Below are 22,814 nucleotides of genomic sequence, written 5' to 3'. Positions count from 1 at the left end.
CAAGGGTTAAATCACACCTCCTCACTTTATTTAATACAATGAAATATATTTAATTTTGCTAACTGATGAATTCAGTTAAATCTGTGGCAAAGCTTGCATGAGAATCATTGTTGGTTTATATAGGAATAAAACAGCATCGTTAAGAGTCTCTCAAGATGTGTAATGAATTATTAATATCATCTTTATAATGAAATATTAACATTAACAACCCTAATTACCTGTCAAGTTGAAAGAACAAAAAGTCAGGTGACATGTCTATTCAAAAACAATTAGAATCAGGATCATTCTAGCCTTTAGTTAACTATAAACATATGTACCAAATATGATCTCACATGCTCTAACCCTGTAGAGTCTCATCATAAATTTTCAACATAGGTCAGAATACCAGCAATAGAATGTTGTATTTTTATGGTTCATATAACATATTCTGGAAAATGGAAGGCCATAATCTTTGTTCTTCAAACCCAAACTATTTGAAGTAGGCAAACCAGATTATCTGGAGTGTGTTTGGGTTTTGTGGTGTGGTTTTTTTTTCCTCTCCTCACTTTGGGAGTAGGGGAGTTCAAGTATGGTCTAACTTCTCTTTCTATTTTATGAATAGCAGTTTTCAACCAGAAATGTGATGTATAATTATTCAAATGGAGTAATTTTGTTTCTGATTCTCTGATGTAATAGAATATTTGAGTGGAAGGGACCTACAATGACCATCTAGTCCAACTGGCTGACTACTTCAGGGCTGACCAAAGCTGTTCTGTGTGTTTTTTAATTCTAAGACGACTCAGGAAATCGTAAGAACCTGTAACAGGTATGTTACCTGCTAGTGCTACCATTCTAGATCTTATTAGTAAAAGTATTTTGGAAACAAAAAAGTAAAACCTTACAAGTCCGAATAGAATAGTGGTATTAAGCAGAGCTGTCTGATGCTGCGGTAATGGTGTAATCACTTTGACGGAATAAATAGTTTAAGAGAATTAAATGTTCTAAATCATCTTGTCGCCTGCCTCTCCATATTTTAAAAGGATATGGAATACAGGAGTTCAGCTTATTTAATATCAGAAAAACTAATCAGTGCTGGAGCCATCTTAAGCCTGTTAATCAATCTACATAGAAGAGGGAAAAGTACTAAAAGAGCAATACATTATATGTAAGCCTTTTTCCTTTAATGGTTTTCTTAAATGAAGAAAAATCTCCTCAACCTTTAAACCATCTACAGGCTGTCAGTAAACATGCTTGGGGGAGAAAAGGACAGCAAAGATGGAAAACATAACATATTTCTGGTGCTGAGTCTTAATTACAACCTGATTGATAAAATTTCATGCCTTAGCAATGTGAGATAAGACAACCCTGTCACTGTTGGACTGTTCGTGATAGCATTTGTAGCTGCCTCTTTGACTACAGGCTCGTAGTACCGGTGGGAAAAGTCACTCTGTAATGGCCGATCCTGATGCTGCTATTCAGAAAACAAAGGAAGAAAAAAGAAATGGGGTTCAGGATTTGACCAAAACCAGGAAGGGATTGATGGCCTTGGAGTCTCTTTCTAGTCTGCCAGGCCAGTACATCAGAGGTCAATGATGTTGTTCTGGACCCTGGATTTATTAAAGATGGGGAAAATAGACAGAAACAATTGGAATACTAATCTGTAGTTCTTCTGGCTTGTGAGAAGAAACATAGGCACCAGTTGTACCTGAGCAGGAGTAGCCTGTGTCCTTGTTTTAGTTCACCTTTTACACGTGTAAATGATCATGGCTACCAGCCTAAATCTGTCACGGCCCATGGGCAGTATATGCAACTAAACATTTATCGCTAGTTTTGTCTGGGAAATCACCATTTTATACTGCTGGATAAGACTGTGCATGGTTTGCAAATATTGTTTGGAAATGTTTGAATGGCGTGTTTTCTCCCTACCACCTCTAGTTGGCACTCGTGTCAACGTTTTGTGCCAGAGGAGATCCCCGACTTGTATCGCAAGGGCTTTGTTTTTTTGTTCGAGTGGCGGTGTGCTTTTTAATGCATGTCCCCAGATTAGTATGTACCAATAATAAACTTCAAACCTCTTTGAAAGCTCCTTCAAGACAGAATCAGGTGAACCAGATGTGCTAAACTGCCACTGATAACATCAGTTACCATCGTTGTGTGGTTATCTTAAACTTTTAACATTTTTCCAGTGTTTTACAAGACCGCTTTTAAAAGTGTTAGTTCACTTGGAGCAGAGTTAAACTTGTATAATTTTTTTTAACTAATTAAGACTGTTGTGATAATATTTAATGCAAATGTTAGGGTTGTTAACAAGGTTTAATTTTCTAGGAAGCTCTGTGGTGGCCTGATACTTCCTCAGCTCTCCAGAGTCGTTCTCTGCATCTGCTAATGGGTGTATAGGTGCGCACCTGTGCTCACGTTTGTGCCTGTGCTGCACAGGTGCATTAACCTGCCTTTCATCAGAAGCCTTGACATGGTGGTAGGGTTAGAAATTAAAGCCTCCGTAAGGACACTTGCATATGCAAATAGCGATCCGAACTCTTTAAAGGCAGATATAAGATGAATACTTCAGATTTATATTATGAGGTCTGCGTTAATTCTGGCAGTAAGGTAGCAGCCGCTTCTTCCAGCCCTTCAGCCGGCACCGTGCTGAATGCAGCTCCCCGCCACCCGCCCGGGTCCCGCCCGCGGCTGCCGCTCGCCGTCGGACCAGCCCGGCCCCGCCGGCCGCCACCGGCCAATGCGGCGCCGCCGCCCCCCGCGCCGTCGGGGAGCGCCCAATGGCGGCGGCCCCGCACTGCCGCGGCCCCGGGGGGGGGCGGGCCGGGGGCCGCGCCGCCGTCGCCTCGGCTCAGCGCGCCGTCCGCCAGCGCGGGCGGCGGCACCGTTAGCCCCGCGGAGCGCCTCGCCCGCCGCCGGCAGGTAGGTCCGCGGGGGGCTCGGGGGAGCGGCCGAGGAGCCGGCAGCGAGCGCGGGCCGGGGAGAGCTGCGTGGCCGGGGCCGCCCGGCCGGTCCCTGCGGGGGGAGGAGGAGGAGGAGGGTGCGCGCCCGCCGTGCTCTCCCTGCCAGCCAAGGAAGGGGTACCGCGGGTACGGGTTTGCGGGCAGCGCTAGCGCAGAGGCAGGTGGAGGACATCCAGAAACCGGAGCCGAGGAAACCTAAACCGAAGGCAGGTGGCCCCGCCGGCGGAGCGGGGGCTGCCGCCTGCCCCTCGGGGCGTTCGCTGCGGCTCAGGGGAGGGGACGTCCTCAGCTGCACGCCCTGGCCGAGCTGAAGTTTCCCCTCCGCGCTCCAGCCCCTCCCGGCCCCGCTCCCAGCAGCGACCATCTGGACCGTGTTTCAACCTGTCCCCCCTTGGTCCTTACACCTTCCGTCACGGCTGTTTACGATGAAGACTGTTTATGACAGGCAGCCTAGCAACTCCCCCCCTCCCCAGCCATCTTCTCCCAAATGAGTGCTCTCCTTTATTATTTGTAATAATGCACGCTGTGTCTCTCTAACTGCTCGCAGTTTATTACTATGCGTCTGCAGAAGGGTTAATGAGTCATTAACAGCAGCATGTGGAAGCTGCTTGTATCCACCTACCCCTCAGCTGCTCTGTGCAATTACTCATGTTTTGGATTTTTCCTTTCTTGAGTCTGCTGAATTGTGCTGCTTTTGAAATGTTTTTCTGTGGTTAAGATACTGCAAGGCAAAGAAAAATCACCACTCATCTTTCTGTCATCTTGTTTGAATACACTATGTAAATTATAGGTTAAAAAAAGCTCAAATTACATATTTCTGTGCAAAGTGGATTTTTATGTTGATATACGACCAGACAGCCCCTTCCCTGCACATTTGCCTAGTTCTTGTGTTAAATAGTGTTTCTGTACTGCAGCTCCACTTTTCTCTGTTGATTTTTGTTAGTTGTTTTGTTGACTAATTGTCTGTAACCAGACGCAACTTTTCTGAGTGTTTTTCCCCATGGTTTAATCCTTTTTGAGACTTTCAGTTTTTCAGAGAGAAACAAGATTAAAAAAAATGCTTGACTGCTTGACTAGCTCAGGCGATGCTTTACAGCTCTCGTCTTCCCGTACTTGGTTGCACCTTTTGCTGGGAATTATCCTTAGAATAACTTCACAGTATTGGTTTGAGGACATTTTTAGTATTGTCAGGGCAAAAATTTGGCAAACATTGGCATTTCTTTACTTGTGAATCAGCTATGAATCATTCTTGTCTTGTGTGAAATGTGCATTTTGTAAACTTACTAGTTTGGGCAAGTAAATGTCAAGCTAGAAGTAAATTGCAAAATGCTTGTGTTCACTGATCGTGGCATGTGACTCTGATTTCTTTTGTTCTTTTCTCTGCCCAGATGACTGAAACATACCTTGTGTTACACAGACAAGTAAGCTCTGGACTTTGCCTTAGTATTTTCTGGATAAACAGGTTTATGTTAGTAACCGAAGTTTGTGTTATCACAAAGAAGCTTGAAGAGCAGTTTCTCCCATCTGCAGTGAGATGTAGTACATGGGGTTATGCAATGCATGTGACTTTCCTAAATGCTTAGTTTCCAAATGGCTAGGTTGTCTTGCAAAGGATTTTCAGATTTGATTGATTATAATATAAAGCAGTGTTCACTATGAATTGCGTTTAATCTGTTTATATCATGCTTTTGTCAGGTAAAGCTTTGACTCTTTATGTATAACATAAGGGCTTTTCATGATATTTCTGTGGAGATCTCAAGTACAAAGCAAGTAGCAATAACTCTCAAGCAGATCTCACATACTCTTTTCCTTAAATATGGGAATACAGCTGGCAACTTTAGCGATCGCTGCTTTTTTATAGTTGTAGCTTTTAAATAAAATATGAATGTCTTCAAGAGCATGACCATTAAACTTTCCAATAAAAAAGGTTGGATTTTTTTCTCTCGCATAGTGCACTGTATCTCAGTTTTGACTAGCTGTACTCTCCTATGATTCATGTCCTTAATTATCATTAAGGACTGAACAGCATACCTTGGTCTTTAACTGCAGATCTCTCCTTTACACAACTTCCTTGGATCCCCTCGTTACATCAGTGGCAGCATTAATACACTGCTGTGTGGTTGGTTTAGATAACAGTCGGGGGGACGCAAGGTGAAAAAGCAACAGCTACATCTCAATAGTGGCCAAGTCCCCATCTCAAGTCCTTGTTTGTGCTACCTTGCCAGCTATCTTGTTAAGAACTGGCAGCTGGTACAGTTCCCTGGTTGAGAAACCCAGACTGTGTGGGGGTTCAAACCATATTGTGAGTGGGCTAAATACATCATGTTTATAGAGTCCTTAATTTTCAGCTATCTCAAGTCTGGCATCAGCAAATGAAGATGAGGAATGGTATCTACGTGTGTTACAAATCTCTCAAGATGTTCTGCTCTGCAAGGCTTCTGTTGCCCCTGTTGTAAAAGTGGTGACTTTTCCAGTCAGTGAGGCAGTTGCCAAGGTGGCATCAGTTACGAGATCATAGCTTGTGGATTCTCCTGCTCTGACACTTTGGCCCTGGTAGTACCCTTTCTTCGTTCAGCTTTTAACCCAAGCATTGCACCGAGGCTTTGTGCAAAGCACCTGTCCTGGCCTTTGCCAATAAACTAGCAGAATAAGTGAGTTTTGAATTGTTGAAAGCCCTATTCTTAAAGGCAGGCTGAAAGTAAGGGTCTTAGCCTCAGAAGCTTTGCAGCAATGTTAGTTTTCTCTTTGGAACCTGGAAAGCTAGAATAAAATAATCGGGAAACAAGCAATAGAACTGTAGGGATTCATATGGTGGTGGTAATCTTCTAATGTAATCTTGGCCATCTAAAAGTTGGACGTATCTAAGCCAATCTCTTAAGCTCACTCGGCAGTCAGCTAGGAAAGGAGAACCTTCAGAAGGCAATTACTGGGCAATTTGTCTGAATTGTTAGTTGCATTACAAAAAAAAATCCATGAAGTAGTAGCAAAACCAGATTTTTTTTTTTTTTTGTCCTCTGATTTCTTAACACATTTTCTTTGGAGTCTAACTGTGCTGGATGGTTTCTTAAAGGATTGCAAGTTCTTCTAATGGTCGTAATAACCTCACAAGTGGTTAACCTCAAGGAAGGAATGCCTGTCTCTGTATGCGTTGGGTATGAGCATGTGTTGTTTTCAGGACTATGGCTGTAATTGTGACCAGATGAATTTGAACCCTAGCAAACACAACTAGAAGCCTTACGGCTCAGCTCATACATCTGGAAATGTTAGGGGTTAAATATTTGCTCTTTGTAGATGGTGAAAGTTTTTCCAAGACCTCAAACAGGGCCGAAATCCATCCAAAGGTGTCTATACGGGTAAGGTTGATTCCCAGGTAGGGATTATGAAGCCCCTATTGACTTCTGTGATCAATTTTCACTGTCTTTTAAATGTGCAAATAAGGCAAATGGTGTGGAAGGTCCTATTTCTTTCAAAACTTAAGGGTGTAAAATTTCAGACATTGAGATTGCAAAAACTGAGAAAATGCAATCCTGTGGAGATACCAGGGGACAAGCATCAGGGTTCCAGGATTCCCTTCTTTTCTGAAAAATTGTGGTTGCAAATACATTAGTGCATTAGTTAGAGCAGGGATGCACTTTTGAAATGAACGTCCTGATGATTTGCACTTACTGCACTGCAGTTTCCATCTCAGAGCACGTAAACTGATTTTGTTTGGGATAAAACTGAGTCAGAAGAACTCCAGGAGCTCGTTTAATGTACTCCAAGTGCTAATGCAAATTCAGTCTACAGGATCAGACTGGAGATAATTGGAAGTAAAAACCACAAAAAAGTAGTGTGAAAGCTATGCCCTTAATGCCAAGTATTTCACCCTACAGCTCTGCTGCAGTTGGTAAGGTTTTACATTGCTTACATTCCTAAGTGTAAACTTAGGATATAGCATCTTGACCAACTTGTTACCAATTTTTTAAAGGTAACACAATTCTCAATATATATTTACAGAAAAAATACAGAGGAGAATATAAACATCATAGCATAATGTTAAAAAAGTTAACGTCCTTGAGAGAACTATAGAAACAAACAGTGCTTTATTAATAGAAAATACTCCTAAAAAAAGTAGGTTGCTGAAATGTCTAGGTTTCTTAAACATCAGTTCTATAGAGATACAGTTGGTGAAAGGGAGCCGTAAAATCAAAAAGCTCTTGCCCTCACCCATCCTGAAAATCCTTCAGTAGGTACTTTTCTGACAGTAAGTATTTCCTAAAACATTGAAAATATTATCTCAGCAGTGATATATTAAGGTTTATCAGTCCCCTTCAGTGACATGTCTAGAAATGTGTGTAAGACTTTCTTGAAGTTTAAGTTTTTATTTATTGGAAGAGGTCATGCTATAGGGACGTCTTGATTAGTTGTGCCATTGTTTCAAATCAGCGCTTGGTGATTTCATCTCAGATCTCTCAAGGGCATTCATATGAAATGAGAAATAAGTCTCTGAGTAACAAACCGCTGCTGAAGTGCCTCTTGTTTGTTCTTTGCAGAGTAGGGCGGTTGTTCTGTGTTTGATACTGCCGGGGAAGGTGGGATAGACAGATTGCGATCCTACGGGTATGTTTGATTTTATAAAGTCATTTATCTTGAATACTAAATGTGGGGTTTAAGTTTTGTTGCAGATATTTCCCTCTGGGAAGACAAAACTAGGTGAAACTCCAGGGAAAGAGTCCTGAAAGAAACAAATAGCAGCCCTAGAAGTAATGAAGGAGGGAGCCAAAAGGCAGCATGGGAAAATAACCTGAAGACATGTATGTGTGTAGGTTATTTAGTACTAACAATAAATATGTGCATAGAAGCCTTGTGTGACCAGGAGCGCGTGCTGTAGAGTTTGGGGAATTAGTTAGACTCCCTGGAAGAGGGGAGGATCTATGCTAACACAGCATATCAGTGACAGTATTGATTGGTACAATGTTACTTTTGGCTGTGATTCAGTTGCTTTAATTGAGGTGCGAAAAAGACATGCAAGCCTAAGTTAGTTGCCATGGTCTTTCTGGAGGGGCATTCACCTCGTTCCAAAATAGATCAGACGAAGGATCCTCTGGAGGTGTTGTGTTCCTTCTATTGACTATAAACAGAGCATCGGATGACCATCTCGGATGTCTAACTGGGCGTCCGGAGTTAAATGAGGTGTGATTCATCTTGCTTTATTAAGGTAACTGAACTAAATGTCTCAGCACAATTCCTTCGGCTTGAAACAGAGGACGGAACTGGCCGGTGTGCTTCAGGATCTTATGAAGGTGCTCCAGTAGTACAAAACTATCCTCGTATTCAAAGAGCGGGCAGTGTGCTCTGGGGCTGAGATGAGCAGCGGAGCTCCTGGTCCAAAGGCGGCAGACCTGCCTGGTGAGCTGGGGAGAAAGGATGTCTTTTTGCTGAGCTGTGTTTCTTGTTTCATTACGCTCTTTCAGGCCAAGTTTTAGTTGGCATTTATAGACATGAATATTTATAGAAACTAACTCTCTCTGTGGGCTCTTGAGTTTGCCAGCTGTGAAATGAAATGGAAGAATTATTTTTAATTTACTTTTGAAAATGGGGGTGGGCATACGATATAGTAATTTTGTTCTCTTGCTATCTGAACCAGGGGCCTCTTGTGAACAGAAGGTACCATTTTGCAGAACTGCGTGGTGGTTTTGTGGTTGTGTGGGTGATGGAAATGCATGGAAAAAGCACTGCTAAGCATTTTTGAAGAGAAAAAGTATTACTAACTGTGTAACTGAAACTTGAGCTGGTCAAGCTCCACAGCACAAGGCCAGTCTATTTTCTAATAAAGAAGTTTCAATGGAACAGCTGTAGGGAAGAATTTGGGCTATGAAGTTTAATGATTAGTTGCTGTTTAATTGCTAGCTCCTTCTGAGGACAGAAACTTTCCACCAGAAATGCTCCTTTCTCTCTGATCCTTGCTATGTTCTTTCCAGTTCACCAGAGTTCAAATATTTACCTAGCTAAAAATTATATCTCATATATAAAAGTTATATATGGAGGAAACATCAGGTGCGTGTTCTTAAATCGTATTCCAAGTTATAAGGTATGCGAGTTCAGCATGAGGAATAAGATCTCAGCTGATAAGTGCATGGAATTTTTTGGGATATTCACTGCTAGAATCTGAAGTGTCACTGAAGGGACTAAAACGGAGGTAGAATAGATTGGGCAAATTTGGGCTTTCCCCTCCTAAATAACTCATCTCTGACCTCTGCAATTTAATTTTCCAAGTCTCTCTGAATGAAAGCAGCTATATTAGTTTACCACACTACAGGTGTGCTCAGAGTTTGACACCAGCATTCACTTTTTTCCCAGAAAAGATTGCACATTCTCCCTGTGTTGTGTCCAGGCTACTGATAGGAGTATGCTTGAGCTAAGACTGATTGAGGGTGGCCACAGACCTTTGGGAGCTGCAGCTCCAAACTGCTGCATTAAGCTCTTCAGTGTCACTGAAACAAGTGTCACTAACTTTCAAGTGATAGTCCCTTCTTTTCAGGAAGTTTGTCTTGGGGGGAGAAAAAAAAAATCTTCTAATTCTGCTAATTTTCAGTAGCTTGTAACGTGCTTTTGTTTGTGTGAATTATGCTGGTGTCAGGATTTACAACTCTGCCACAGTCACTGCCAGTCTTGGTAACAGAAACAGAGAGTCCCAGTCCCTTTGTGGGTCTGTGCCTTCATGAAAGAGGGAGCTAAACACCTCAAATATTTAAAAATATACTCGGGTGCATCCCATTTCCAAAACTCATCCACTGGGTAAGGCAGTTTTTGCCAAGGGTTGGCTGGACTCAGCTTCCCCAGAGCTGGCGAGAGAGCTGTAATGCTGCGTTAACGATGCCATGAACTGGTATTTCCACATATCATAGTGCTGTGCAACTGAGACATATCATGGGCTGAGGAGCAGAATAACCACGGTCGCTTATGGCTGCGTGAGGTTGGGTGGGGAGGTGGGGTGACCTGACTGCATTACTTCCATTTCCAGAGCACTGCTGGTAGCGTTACCTGGGAGGGATTGCATAGAGGGGGATATCCAGATTCCAAACCTTTTAATGAAAAAAGGCCTTGCCGGTGTTACCCGAGTGCCCAGCATCCATCTCCGTGTCTGCTGTGCTTTATATTGATTTTTCAATGAAGTCAGCATAGTCTTCATGAAGTTCTTTCTGCTTTGTTCTCCCGATTAGACCCCAGAGCCTTCAAGGCAAAAGTAGTAATTCTGTCTTAAACTTCTGGGGGCTTGGGTGGGAAGGGAGTGTTGGGGTTGGGGGGTTTTTTTGTAGTTTTTGGTTTTATATTTTGTTGAGGTTTTTTCTTTACACTGTTGCTCTACTAAAGCACATGGATAACACAAAACAGATCATGCACAAACCAGACCTGATGCCTTTCATTAAAGAAAATTACCTTTGGGTTACACAATGTCTGACAGCACCCAGAAATGTAACATGAATGAAATTCTCATCTAAAAACTTGGGAAGCAAGATATTGCATTACCCAAGTCCAGTTGAGAGCTGAGTATGTTCATGACTTCACTTGTCTTACCATGTGGCTTTTAGCTTTCTCTTTTAGTTTCCACATGCATAATTTGAAAGTTTAGTTAAGTAGAGCATACTTCGAGATATATAAGAATGGCTGGTTACCTAATGCAGTTAAACTTTATGCAATTTAATGATAAAACAAATGTCTGCTATTTGAAACTGAAGAATTAGTTGTCTGAGAGAGAACAGTGTAGGCTTGGTTGGTTTGTTTGTGGCTTTTTTAGTGTTGATTTGTTGTAGCCAGCTAAATTATTCTACATCCTCAAAACACAGAATTTTGAAAGATCAAATCACATTCCTATTTCTTTGTGAAAACTGGAGATTTTTTTTTTAAGCATCTAAAATTGCAGTTTGTTTAGTTTTAGATTGTGTACCGTGTGCAAGTACATATACCTACAGCACTTGTGTACCGCTGGCTCAAGCTGGACATAGGAGGAGCTGCCATCACAGAAGCTTCCCCAGCAAACAGCTTGGTCCTTCTCCCCAGGGTGTCTGCCAGTGTACCCTATGTGCAGCGCTCCCTGCTATTCCAGTTTTGCCAGTTTACTTTGACAATAATGCCCCAACCATTGAGTGATTAGCCGTTGTCCGTGTCTTTTTTTTTTCATTCTTAATCATTGTGCTTTATGATTTGCTGATTGATAGCCTTACAAATGCATTGGTGCACCGACTGTGTGTTTGAGCCACTCCAAGCACTGTGAAACCAGGGACTGTGCTACACTCTGTGGGAGCTGATTCATACGAATTTCAGTGTATAATACTCTATATTTGTCAATACCTTGAATGCTTCGTAACTGGGCATTTGTGTCAGATTAAAAGATGAGCATGTCATGGAAAGCCGTACAATAATGTTGGTATTAACTATATGATGCTATTGAGCATGAGGTCCTCATTCCTGCTTTTGATACTCAGACTCACTCCTCTTGTAGCTTCCTCAGCAAAATACCAAGTGTAATAAAATATGAGTGATTCGCTGCCTCCATGTGCCACAGAGGTCTGTCTCTCACTGTGTACCCCTGCAACACTTACATATCTCATGTAGATAGATGGCAACGTACCTTGGATGCCCCTTCTGGAATGCGCAAGGTTGCCTGCTGTCTCACGGGCACAGCTAACTATCGAAGCGGTAGTACCACAAAGGTGAGCAGCTGCTGGCCGCTGAACCAGACGATGCTGAAGTGTTGGTAGTTAGAAAGCAGAGTATTCTGAAGTTCATTTTCAGCTAAGGGCTCTACTGCTTTGCACCAGAGGAAGGCCACCTCTTGTGTTCTGTTCCCTGTGAATGTCCAGAGATGAGTAGGCAATGCTCAGGAACGAATATTGCCTCTACTGTCATCTTACTAGCCCTACTCTCTAGGTATGGACCTGAAATGTTTTATTTTTACCTACACCACTTACTAGTGTGTTAGTAAAAACAAAGCAGCCAAACAAAAAACCTAATAAACCCAAAACCAAGCAACAAAAAATAAAGGATTTTCTCATACCCTGTTCTACATCATGCTAGTATACCATGCATTCTTATTTCATGTTTTGACAATTAGAGAAATAGAGTTAGACACAAATGTATTAGTAGTGTTGCAAACATACTTTTTGCACTGTGTATGAATTTGACTTGTCAAGATCTTTGTTTCTATTTCATACATAGTTTTTTGTAATAGTATATAAAATACTGAGTCCCTTTAAATTCAGTCTTTGCTCAAGCATACTTTTTTCTACAGTTGCTTTTCATTCTCTTGAAACAGGAGTAGTCCTGCTAAAGGAACAGCGCTATCAACTCCAATGGGCCTATATTTAGAGTGTCTAAAATAGAGAGTGACAACAAACCTGGTATTTGTGGGTTGCCCTGCGGGGCTGCAGTGTCCTGGAATCACACTAAATTGCATAATCTCAGTTGACTCTCCAGACACTGGAAACCAGGAAAGACCAGTTGGATCATCCAAGGAATTTTCTGCCAGGGCAGGCTTGTTTCCTATGATACCTCTTCCAGAGTATTGTTTTTTGGTCTGGCTTTAAATAATCAAGCAGGACTTCTTAAACTGGGAGACAGCCTCACGTTTTAAGGTTGCCTTTAAATATAACCATTAAACAGGATCTCCCTTACAATGAAAATCGCTTTTTAATCTCTTTTCCTTAGAAAGGTGCTGCTGATGCAGCTTAGAAGTTATAAAAGATGTCACAAAGAAGTACAGTTATATAGAAGTTATTTATATATATATAGTTGATAGTTACATAGAAATACAGAGAAGGCTTGAACAGAAGATGGCTTTCTCACTCAGTGGTCCTAATCTCCCCTTCCAGCCAACATTCAGCACAGGAAAACTTCTTTGCTTTCTTTCAGAGCTGCATCACTTCCTCAATGGTCCTTGTCTGCCTGATGCTTTCACAGTTGGATTCTGTGTTTTTCCCTCGCTCTGAATCTGTTCTCCCGTTCTGTGCATGCTCACAGCTCAGCTAGATGAATGCCCATCCTCTCTGTAGGCATACAGTCTCCAGTGAAGCATCTCTGTCTACAGAATCCAGTTTCTCCCTTGTCTTGAATGTGGCTAGTGTTTGAGGACTTGACTTCTTTCTTTCTTCATTGTTTTGTGGGGGTTTTTTTTTTTCTTCCCCCGGCTTTCTTAGCCCAAAATGTGTTTAACTGATACTGATTGATGGCAACTAATTACATCCACCGTTTTCAATGAAGATTTTTCACCTAACAGCTAGTGTGAACTTAGCTGTAATTTGGAAGATAAAGCCCTGATTTCATTTGTGCAGTTGAAACCAGCCCTGAGGCACAGGAAGAATTATGCTGGCTCTCCTTTTACTAAGGGAGGCAGGATCAATTCTTGAGTTGTACAGCGAATACAAGTAAAGCAGTTATTTGTTGCAAGGCATATAGGCAATGCTGGAATGTTAGTACCTGGCAGAACAGGATGGCATTTCATACAAACCAGGATGTGTGTTTACTAGAAGAGTGTGTGTCATCCAGCACAATATCCCAGTAAACTTATGATCGCTCACTTGTTTCCATGTCTGTTGTCCTAGTTTAGAAGAAGGATGGGTGCAGACAGGGCTTTGTGATCTGTGTTTTCCTCCTGACAGCTGACTTCAGTGATATCAGGCTGTGATGATGTAGTTGGTTCAAGGGTGATTAATTGTAGAATGATTATGCTTTTTACGTCAGTGAGATAATTTAAAAACCACACCTTGATAATCGTCACGACAGCAAGTGAAGTGCAATGGCTTTTGGAGGGTTTGGTAAATGGAATACATCTGGCTAGCTTGTCTGTGCACAATTCAGACAGGAACATATGATAGCATCAGTATCAGATGTGCAAACCAGGGTGCTCAGTGGGAGCTTTCTTCTGAAAATGTGTTCCTTGTATGATTCACTTTTTCAGGTTTGAAAGAAAAAACAGTTTATAAACCCAGTTCCCTTCCCATACTATGGATTGGAACGTCGCTTATTGTAGCATTACATTGTGCAATAGCTGTGACTATCCTGAAGCTGAGAAGATTTGTGACACCTGTAGTGGTCAGGTGTGGAAGTCTGGGATCGGGGTGCTGCTTTGGGGTTCTGCCCTGTGGAGGCCTTGAGAAGACAAGGAGGAGTGGTAGTAAGGACTGTGCACCCACCCTCTCCTAAGGGGATGCTACCAGCCTCTCCCCCCTTACTGCATTTAGTACACTTGTTGCCTACTGTTACTACCAACAGAATTTCGCTGAACAAAGAAAAACCTGATCTGTAAAGTGTTTCTGAATTAGTCTAGCCCTTGGGAAGTCAAACCCTTAACTTGGTGTTTTGCTTATTTCTTCTCCTATTTGTGCAATGCTGACTGGGGAAAAAATCCCAGATTTTAGAAGTGCAAACGTTCTGCTGAACAAATTGGCACGTTGCCTCTTTCCTGTGATCTATTCCCAGTCTAGTTCTAAAGCACCGTTGCTCTATATGGTAAGAGAAGCATTTGACTGATCTTTGCCTCAGATTCCAGTTTGAGTTGCAAGGCTGGCAATTTGGGAAATTCTCCTTCAAGTTTTAATGCAATTACATGACTGGAGGCTTCAGTTACACTTTGAATACATCATGGACCCACAGTGAGCTATATTTAAAGTCCTGAAATGTAGAGTTTCTACTTTCCTGATATGACTGGGGATGTGAACTATCACTGCCGAACATTTTGTCTGGCATGCTTCCTCGGTTTCTGCCTGTTATACATTACTTCTAATTGTAAAAAATAAAAAAGAATTAGATTCCCATTATTTTTCTGTATTACTGCTCTGCTGTGGTGCCTTTCTACATTTCTCAGGATCTCAGGAATACAAGGAATAGAGGAAGAGATTGTGCAATTTTCCTCCAATGTCAGGTTTTGAATCCCTCCAAACAGTACCTTGTCTGACTGGCTCTCAGTATGAGGCATCCAGAACCCATGAAGTGTTTCTAAGGCATGGCCTTGGCAGAACGAGAGAAACAATTGCCTTCTGAACTGCCTGAATACCCTGGCAGTGCCTGCAGGAGAACATCATAGGTGTCTTTTCTCTCTCTCTGGAGAACAGAGGAGCTTCTGTGGCAGATAAATTGTGGAGTAGAAAACCAGCAGCTGTTGACCTTTCAGATATTAGCCTGGACGCAAATACTCCTGAGGGAGATGCTTATGACTTTCTCACTGACACATCCCCTGCAGGCTCTCGTCCCGTACTGTCAGGAGATGTGAGCTTCCAGCAAGGCTGGATGTGTATCTGTGGGACCTGGGTTTGTGTGTGGTGCTTGGGTTCTTGAGGCCTAGAGAAAATAGGGGCGTTCCAGGTCACTTCAGCTTTAACACTGCTGCTGCCACTGACTTGCAGCGTGGATTTAGACTGATCGCTTCATATCTATTGGAATAATTGGGTATGGGCGTTATTTAGTGTGGCTGCACTGGGTCCTGTGCTGAGGGACACCCCCACAGCTTGTCTGTCACCCAACATGCCAGATGTCTCTAGTCATGTTCAGTACCGTGCTTGGCCTCGCTCCGTCTCTGTCTCACGTTGCCAGGGGACAGTAGTAAAGACCTGCCTTGTAGTGGCACAAAGTGGATTTGACCAGGCTTTGAAGACAGAGCGTTATCAAGGCTCTTGTCACCGTTCCCTTGGGTGTAATTTGTAATGGGCAAAGCCGTCCCTGCCTCCAGAGAGGCTGCAGGAGTTTCACAAGGGACATCTATTTGGCTTCCCTTGAGCCCTAATTCTTCCTTACGTATTGAGAGCTTTCATAGGAGTGAGTGCTACGCACACCAGGTAGCGGCTGAGCTTCTAAAGCTACCTCTGAAGTCATGGAGGTCATGTAATGGCACATATGAGTCAGAGTAAGTAAAACTGGTGCAGGTTCTAAAAGCTGGTGTTACCGGAGATTTTCTCAGGGCAATTTATAAGCTGGGGGAGCTGTATACATGGAGAAAATAGGATTGTCAATATTAAGAACGCAGTAATCGAATAAGCAAGTATGACTTTATTCCTGTCATCATCTATATCATTCATAAGGTAGTCTTACCTCAGACATGTAGGCAGAGGCTGGTGCAATGTTTTTTTCAGTAATAATAAAAAAATCCAAATCCGGTTCCTTTATTTCATTGGGGTTTCCAAGTTTGGGGTTTTTTTCCCTGTCATTTATCACTGGGTTTTGTTTTTACTCTCACACACTGAAGTACTTGGGACTTTCTTTTGATACTTGAGAACAGATTTGCAGTTTGGAGTTTGTTTATTATTCAGGTCTCGTTGTGCCGATGGCCAGCGCTCGTTACAGGCCAAGTTGAGAGGAAGAGCCACGAGCTCTCCCTCACTTGGAAATTTGCCCAAGGCAGCAACCATTCCTCAGTTTGTGCTACTAGAACTGTTTCGTCTGTACAGGTTTGCCAAACACGTGGTCAAGATAAAATTACATATTTTTCCTTGAGACTTTCCTGGTGTTAGTGAAACTTGATTGTTACAGCAAAAGCCATGGTCGGAGTCTTTCCTTTGTTACTGTCCCTTTGGCTTAGTTTCTTTTTCTGCTACGTGGAACTTAACAGCTTGTCCAGTTGTTTTCCCTTCCGTGGTCTCCTACAATAACTAAATGCAAAGTACGGTAACCCGTTAATGTTTAGCTCCCTGGGATTGTAAGGGAATGTATAAGCAAGAAAAACAGTATCGCTGTATGTATTACAGAATTTTTTTCAGTGGTGCTGCCATGTGAGGCAATATACTTAGTCTATAAATTTAGCCCAAACTTGCTATTGATAGTGCATTTGCAAAACAAAACCTGAAATTAATCCTCTCGATTTTTATTCTAATTTTTTTTTTTCTCCTTCTGTTTTCCATGTAACTGTAGTTTAACTCTGGGTTAGGGGTGACAAAGCCCACTGCAGCATGCAGTATATGCATGTAACTTGAAGCAATTGGAGAAATGACCCTTAGTGTTTAAAATTACTAACTGTGCAAAGCCGTTTCTTTGGAGCAGAGTTGAAATGTACTGAAAAACAGTATTCGAGTGTGCTGTCCAAACACATGAGCAATTCAATACTTTGAATGGTATGTTTACAAAAACACCATTCCATCACAGATACTTCTAAAGTGTCTCAACAGCGCTATGAACCATTACTGCTATTGGTGTTTGTACTCACATAGTGTGTAAAAGTCCTACCTAAAGTAGGGCTTATTGTACAAGGTGCTGGGTGTGAGACTTCTGGCACAAGGTAATTATGTCACTTGCTCAAATATATGTTTTTGGCTTAGCAAAATAAACAGAGAAGGATGATGATATTTCTTTTCATCTTTGCTGGAGCAGAGTCATACAAAAGGGCAGATAGGTAAGTATGTCATAAGAAGAAATGGCTATAAACTGTGACTTTACATAGATTTGAAATGATAGAATGTTTCTAGTTATCAAAGCAATGTTGTCATTTTAGAATGAAACCTTCATCAGTTTTATAAAGGGATTATGTAATGCGGTTGATCAAAACATGAGGAGGACTAAAGAGGCAAGGAGTTTTGTTCCAGCTCTCTGATCTCTTCCCTTTGGAGAACTGGAAAAAACTGTCACCCACTTGTCACTCAGACTTACATGTCCCACTGTGAAACTGTAATGTAAAAAAGGGACACCTGAAATAGAAATTTCAGCTACTTAGAGTTTTGTTGCCTCATAGTCAAATCACTGCACTGGAATTCATAGTAAGGATCGCTGGGGTCAGCATGTATAACATCTGCTTTGCCTTGTATTTACTGTGTAATACTAATAAACAAACTTTTTATTTGTAATTTTTTTACCACAAATCTGATAAATCAGTTAACTGTCTTTTTAACCAGTTCAACACCAAAAGCTTAATGCACATAAATCCAGAAGTAACAAAATCCAAACTGATACAAATCCCATTCATGTAGAGAGGTATAATGCTGGCCTGGGAATATCCTGTTCCAAGAAATGTGTTTCCATCTCCTTTTGCTTGGGCTGTACAGCATAAACTTTTGCTTCAACTGTAGCTCACGTGGAGTATAGAGCATCCCTTTGTTCCCTTAATCCTTGTAGGCTCCAAAATCCGTTTCTCCAGGCATAGCCATGGATGTTTCAGAAGTCTGAAGGACAGGGAGAAAAACTCCAGAATTCACGTGCAGTGTATTTGCTGCAGTGTTTAAATAGTAAGTGCTGATTGCTTCGCTATGGAGAGGATTCAGGTTTGTCCACAGTGTCAAATGGTTCCCCTGGAGACATCTACCTCTGTAGTAGTTCTGCAAATTGCAGCATCACTGTGTTAACTGAGTGCACAGCGGTATTTGGTGCTGTGCTGGCCCAGGCTCCTTGGTTCACAGCAGCTTGGGCTTTTTTCTAAGGAGGGTTTCTGAAAGTGAAGGGAGGCAAAATATAATTTAGGGATGAAGTTGTATCTTTTCCACATAGTCTGCACAGGAATTAGCTGTACATGATTTCTAATTCTGTACAGGCATTTAGGTCAGCAGGTGGGATTAATGCTTTCTTGTGAAAGCTGAGAGAATGCAAAATGCTATCTTTTTAATATTTTTTTTCATCCTAATACACACACCCTCAGAGTGCCTCTATTCTGAGAATCTTTGACGCCATGATCTACTCAGGCTGACTTTCCTCTCTTCCTGGCTGCTTGTGTAAAAGTTGTGATAACCCTGATAAGTCAACACAGTCCCCTTCATTTACCAAGCTGGGAAGTCTGTGGCAAATTCCAGCCGTGGGGAAGTTGTGTAGTTGGAGTATGCGCTTAATGCTGCACTGCACGGTACTCTGATGCTTTCCTGGGCTCGTAGGGCTCACTAGCTGTTATAAAGTGTTTAAGTTTTGCTGTCTGGTACTCAGTGAGTTTAGAAAAGTGTGTTTGTCCCAGGGCAGTAGGGTAAAAGACCAAATCCATCCTAAAATAATCGTATAATTCCCCTACATATCTGCACAGCTGAAACAGTCCATTTTCTTGCCTTCTTTCATGGCTTTTCCCCTTGACATTAAAAAAAAAAAAAAAAAAGAGGAGCACTACTGGAGTCTCTGTGTGTTAAGAGCAAGATAAACTGTTTTGTTTTTCCATTTCCTGCCGTTTCATGCTTCTGTCAGGACTCTTCCAGGAGAAAAGAGAGGTCAGTATTCAGTTGTTTAGGAAAAGAAGATGCAGTTAGAGATATTTAAACAAGCCCAAAACAAACAGCTTAATTAGTCACATAAGGAAAGCAAGATACCATGGTCATCCTCTCCTTCCCTCATATGGCATCCCCGTGACCCTAAACATTTGATAATTCTTTTTCTCTTAGCTTGCCTCTATGTTTAGCTTTGTAGTTTCTATTAATAGCACCCAAAGTAGATGCTGTGCGAGGCCTGCAAAGGTATCTGCCCAGACTGCGTGAAGGCAGACATCCTGCCGTGGGAGTGGAGGAGACGGGGTTGGGGCTCAAGCGCAGCTCTTCCTCCAGCGTTAGGGAATTGGTTGTGTTGCAAGGGGAACGCACCCGGGATGACTGGCTCTGGGGTGGCCATAGGCTCCGGAAAACCTACAGAGAGGGGATCAATCTTCTGGCAAATTGCACTTCACCATCAGGATTGTCTCCAGGAATCCTTTTTTGTTTGCAGGAAATTTTACATTCTGTGCTCAATTCTGCTTGAAAAGGTTCATCTTCAGGCAATGAATGTAGACCTGTGAATTGTGTCTGTTGGGTGTCAGGCTGGTTTGAGACTTCCAAACTCTTCAAATTTTCAGCTCTTTAATGCAGCTCTGATTTGCTGACCTGCCTTCAGCAGACTAATAATTTTGTGGCCATGAAGAGAGTAATCATATTGGAGCCATTTAATGCTCTGCTTCCTGCAGAAAATGCTTAAAGAGTGAATGCATTTAAATATTGGTCTGCTCTTTGGATGCAAATGTTGTTAATGTAGGATAAAGAGAAGTCTCAGTAAAGTATCTGTTCTTGTACACCACCATGAAGTTTCACCCAAAAAACCTCTTTAGTTAGGTGAGAGGCAGCAGGCCAAGATATACTACTTAAAGCTCTTTAAAATAGCCAGGACTGAGTTTTAGTATTTTCAAGTACTTGAATACCATGGCAACAAGTGCTTCAGTGCTGGAGATAATTGGGGACAGAATTCACACACTTCCCTAGGAGGAAGCAATAGTCCTCTGAGAGTGTTAAAGTGGTCTGCCATCTGAGGTGGTCATGGGTTCTCCTCAAAGAGAATTTCTCTCCCCAGACCTGACGTTCCCAGTTACTAGCCAACAGCCAGAGCCCTTTGCAGTGCCCCATTCACTCCAGCAGATTCCCAGATCTGCGTGGGGTACATCCCGTTGGAGTACATCTTAATTAAAGTTGCCATGTCTGTGAAAACATTTTTTGGGCTACAGCAAAATAATGCTTAGCTCCAGACAAGTTTTAAGATGTTGGGTTTTAAAATTAAAATGTGAAGTTCCAGTCAAGCAGTGGAGTTGAAAGTGCAGCTAGGTGAGAGAGAGCATCTCTCCATACCTAGTTCATAATGAGAATCATGGGCAACCCATCCTGATCCCAGAACCAGCTATATAAATGTTATTGATAAGGAGACATGCAGCTTATTGCTTGCTCTTGAGAGGGATCAGACATTGTAAGCAGCAAGATGAGCAAGGACATACTGATATCTTGGAATTGGTCATAATCAAAGTTTGCTAGACCTGGGAGAATCCCCTCATCACCTCTCTCGCTGGAGTTACGGGAGGTATGGCTGTCTGAGTAAGGAATAAAACATTGTTTTTGGGGATTGACTGTTTTAACATGAGGATGTTTGAAGACCTTCAGATGCTTTAATCAGGGAGTTGCTCAAGTGTAACTCTCCTTTAGCCACAGGTGACATTCCTGTCTCAAAGATGGCAGCACTTTAACAGTACTGAGCCTGTGGTACATAAATTGTTTTAACATTCTGTATTATTAAAATGGTGGCACTCATTTCTCCCATTTAATTTTCTAAAAGACATAATTTATTCCTTTCTTATCTTAACAGCACTTGAAAAAAAAGCACAAAGGAGGTGTTTCCCTCTATTGGCTCATCTTCGCTGAACCTTGCTCCTGTTCTGCTTCCTCCTTATAATCCCCAAGTGAAGATGAGTAGCCTGCTGCAAATATGACATCTCTGACTGGCGTCATTGCCTCCCACCAATCTGAGTGGGTGTCTTTCACTGATGATCTGCTCCTCCCTGTTAACCCACGAGGTAAGCTATCTCTGGTTTTCTTTGAACCTTGTCAGACTTTCTTTGAAAGACCAACTACTGTCATATATCTAGCATCACAGAGCTTGCCTTCTAAGTGGAAGCAGTATGTGCAGAGATTGAATTATCTCTTGCTCCCCCTATGCGATAGGAGAATTTGGGCCAAAAATGTGAAATACTCTCCTCATGTGAGATTTTCTGAGCATAGATCTATTAGAGGGTTTGGCTCTGTCCTTCTTGATTCAAGGCACTATCCAATTGACCATGGAGGAAGTCTCACCTATTATAATCAAATGCAAAACTATGCCCAGTGTTAGACTAAAAACTACATTAGGTGAAGGAACATTTTCTACCTACATCTAATAGCAAATTTTAGAGATTTCAATGAAAAACAATGAACTAATGGTGAGTTCTACCCATCTATTTTGTCTCTATTTTAGGTAGCACTGAGGAGCCTCTAGAGAAATGTTTTTCCTCCTCAGACACCTCCTCAGAAGACAACCACAATGTGGATGGAGAATTTCAGGACCTCTCCCACACAGAGCTGGATGATGCAGCTGACAAACCCAAGGTGGATTCTGCTGTGCTTGGGAACCATGTGTGCCCCAGCACCGATTTGTCGTCATCCATCAGTGCTTGGGTGCAGTTTGACGATGCACCGTGGACCAGTGTTCCATCGACCCACCCACAAGCAGGTGAGGCAAATGCATGAAAATGTCCATTCCAGTAACATAATGGAATACAGTGAGAGCCTACAGGATTTTTTTCCTTGCTCTTTGATTTCTCAGAGTTGAGCTTTGACTAGTTTGGACTGTATTTTAACACAATGTTATCAGAGTTTCAAAAAGGGCTCACAGTTTCGTTCTGGATTGAACTAGCAGTATAAACCAAATGTATGTTCTTTTTGTAAAGAAAATTAAAGGCATCTGTGATTCATTGCACCTATGTCTTGACCCTGGAGACTGCCAAAACGCATTCATGGGGAAACAGTGTAGTGGTGTTTTCAGTAGTGGCATTTCTTATGTAGAGGTATGAAGAGCCAGCTAAAAAGTATGAGCTGTGTTTGCCTCTGTAATCTGGAACTGAAACAATGGTGATCACTGTCCTCTGTGGTTGTTGTTTTTATCTTCTCATAGTCCCCATGTGGTTTTTGCCAGAAGCTTAGTGAGACCAACAACTAGTGTGCCAGTGACCATCAGTACTGCTGTCTTTTGATGCTGTGATTAGCAGCTGGGGAGAAACAAAGGCAACCAAAGTTGATCCTAATTCCAGGACCGCATGCACTTTTCTTCGAATGTAAAAGTTCTTTCTGACATGCTTTAAACGTGCATGCAAAGCCTCTCATGGTTAGGAGATACTTACTCTTACTCATACAGGCTCATTCAGCCACATACTTTTTCAAATGGAGCTGCTGGTTGCTTTGACACCATTTTTCCTTCCTAATGTTGGAATGTCCCTGTTGACTGGAAAACTCCAAGTGCACCTTCTTATTAAATGAAAAAAAAATTCTCTGCTCAGCCTAAATAAAGCTAGCCATAACAAAGAGACTTCCATAAAAGTAATTGCATGGTGTATTATTGATTTCCCATCCTTAAAGGGACGTGGCGCAGTCTTATGGTCTGTGCTTAGCAAAAGCACTGCCTCTTGGT

The 22,814-nt window shown here is 42.1% G+C and overlaps 1 protein-coding gene across 2 annotated transcripts in view; it reads left to right on the top strand.

Moving 5' to 3' along the window:
- Window positions 1-2,601: 2,601 nt before the first annotated feature.
- The window catches only part of STON2 (stonin 2), a 79,967-nt gene continuing 59,754 nt past the window's right edge, over window positions 2,602-22,814 (top strand). The window contains exons 1-4 of one of the 2 annotated variants that reach the window (XM_054826376.1): window positions 2,602-2,898; window positions 4,328-4,360; window positions 20,961-21,168; window positions 21,606-21,860. In XM_054826376.1, coding sequence (XP_054682351.1) covers window positions 21,081-21,168; window positions 21,606-21,860 — 343 coding nt within the window. In that variant the 5' untranslated portion in view covers window positions 2,602-2,898; window positions 4,328-4,360; window positions 20,961-21,080. The remainder of the gene's footprint in view (window positions 2,899-4,327; window positions 4,361-20,960; window positions 21,169-21,605; window positions 21,861-22,814) is intronic. The other variant, XM_054826375.1, reaches the window with a different exon arrangement.

The sequence above is a fragment of the Grus americana genome, chromosome 5, assembly GCF_028858705.1.
Source record: "Grus americana isolate bGruAme1 chromosome 5, bGruAme1.mat, whole genome shotgun sequence".
In the NCBI taxonomy this organism is placed as follows: domain Eukaryota; kingdom Metazoa; phylum Chordata; class Aves; order Gruiformes; family Gruidae; genus Grus; species Grus americana.
This window is presented reverse-complemented; position numbering and strand designations above follow the sequence as displayed.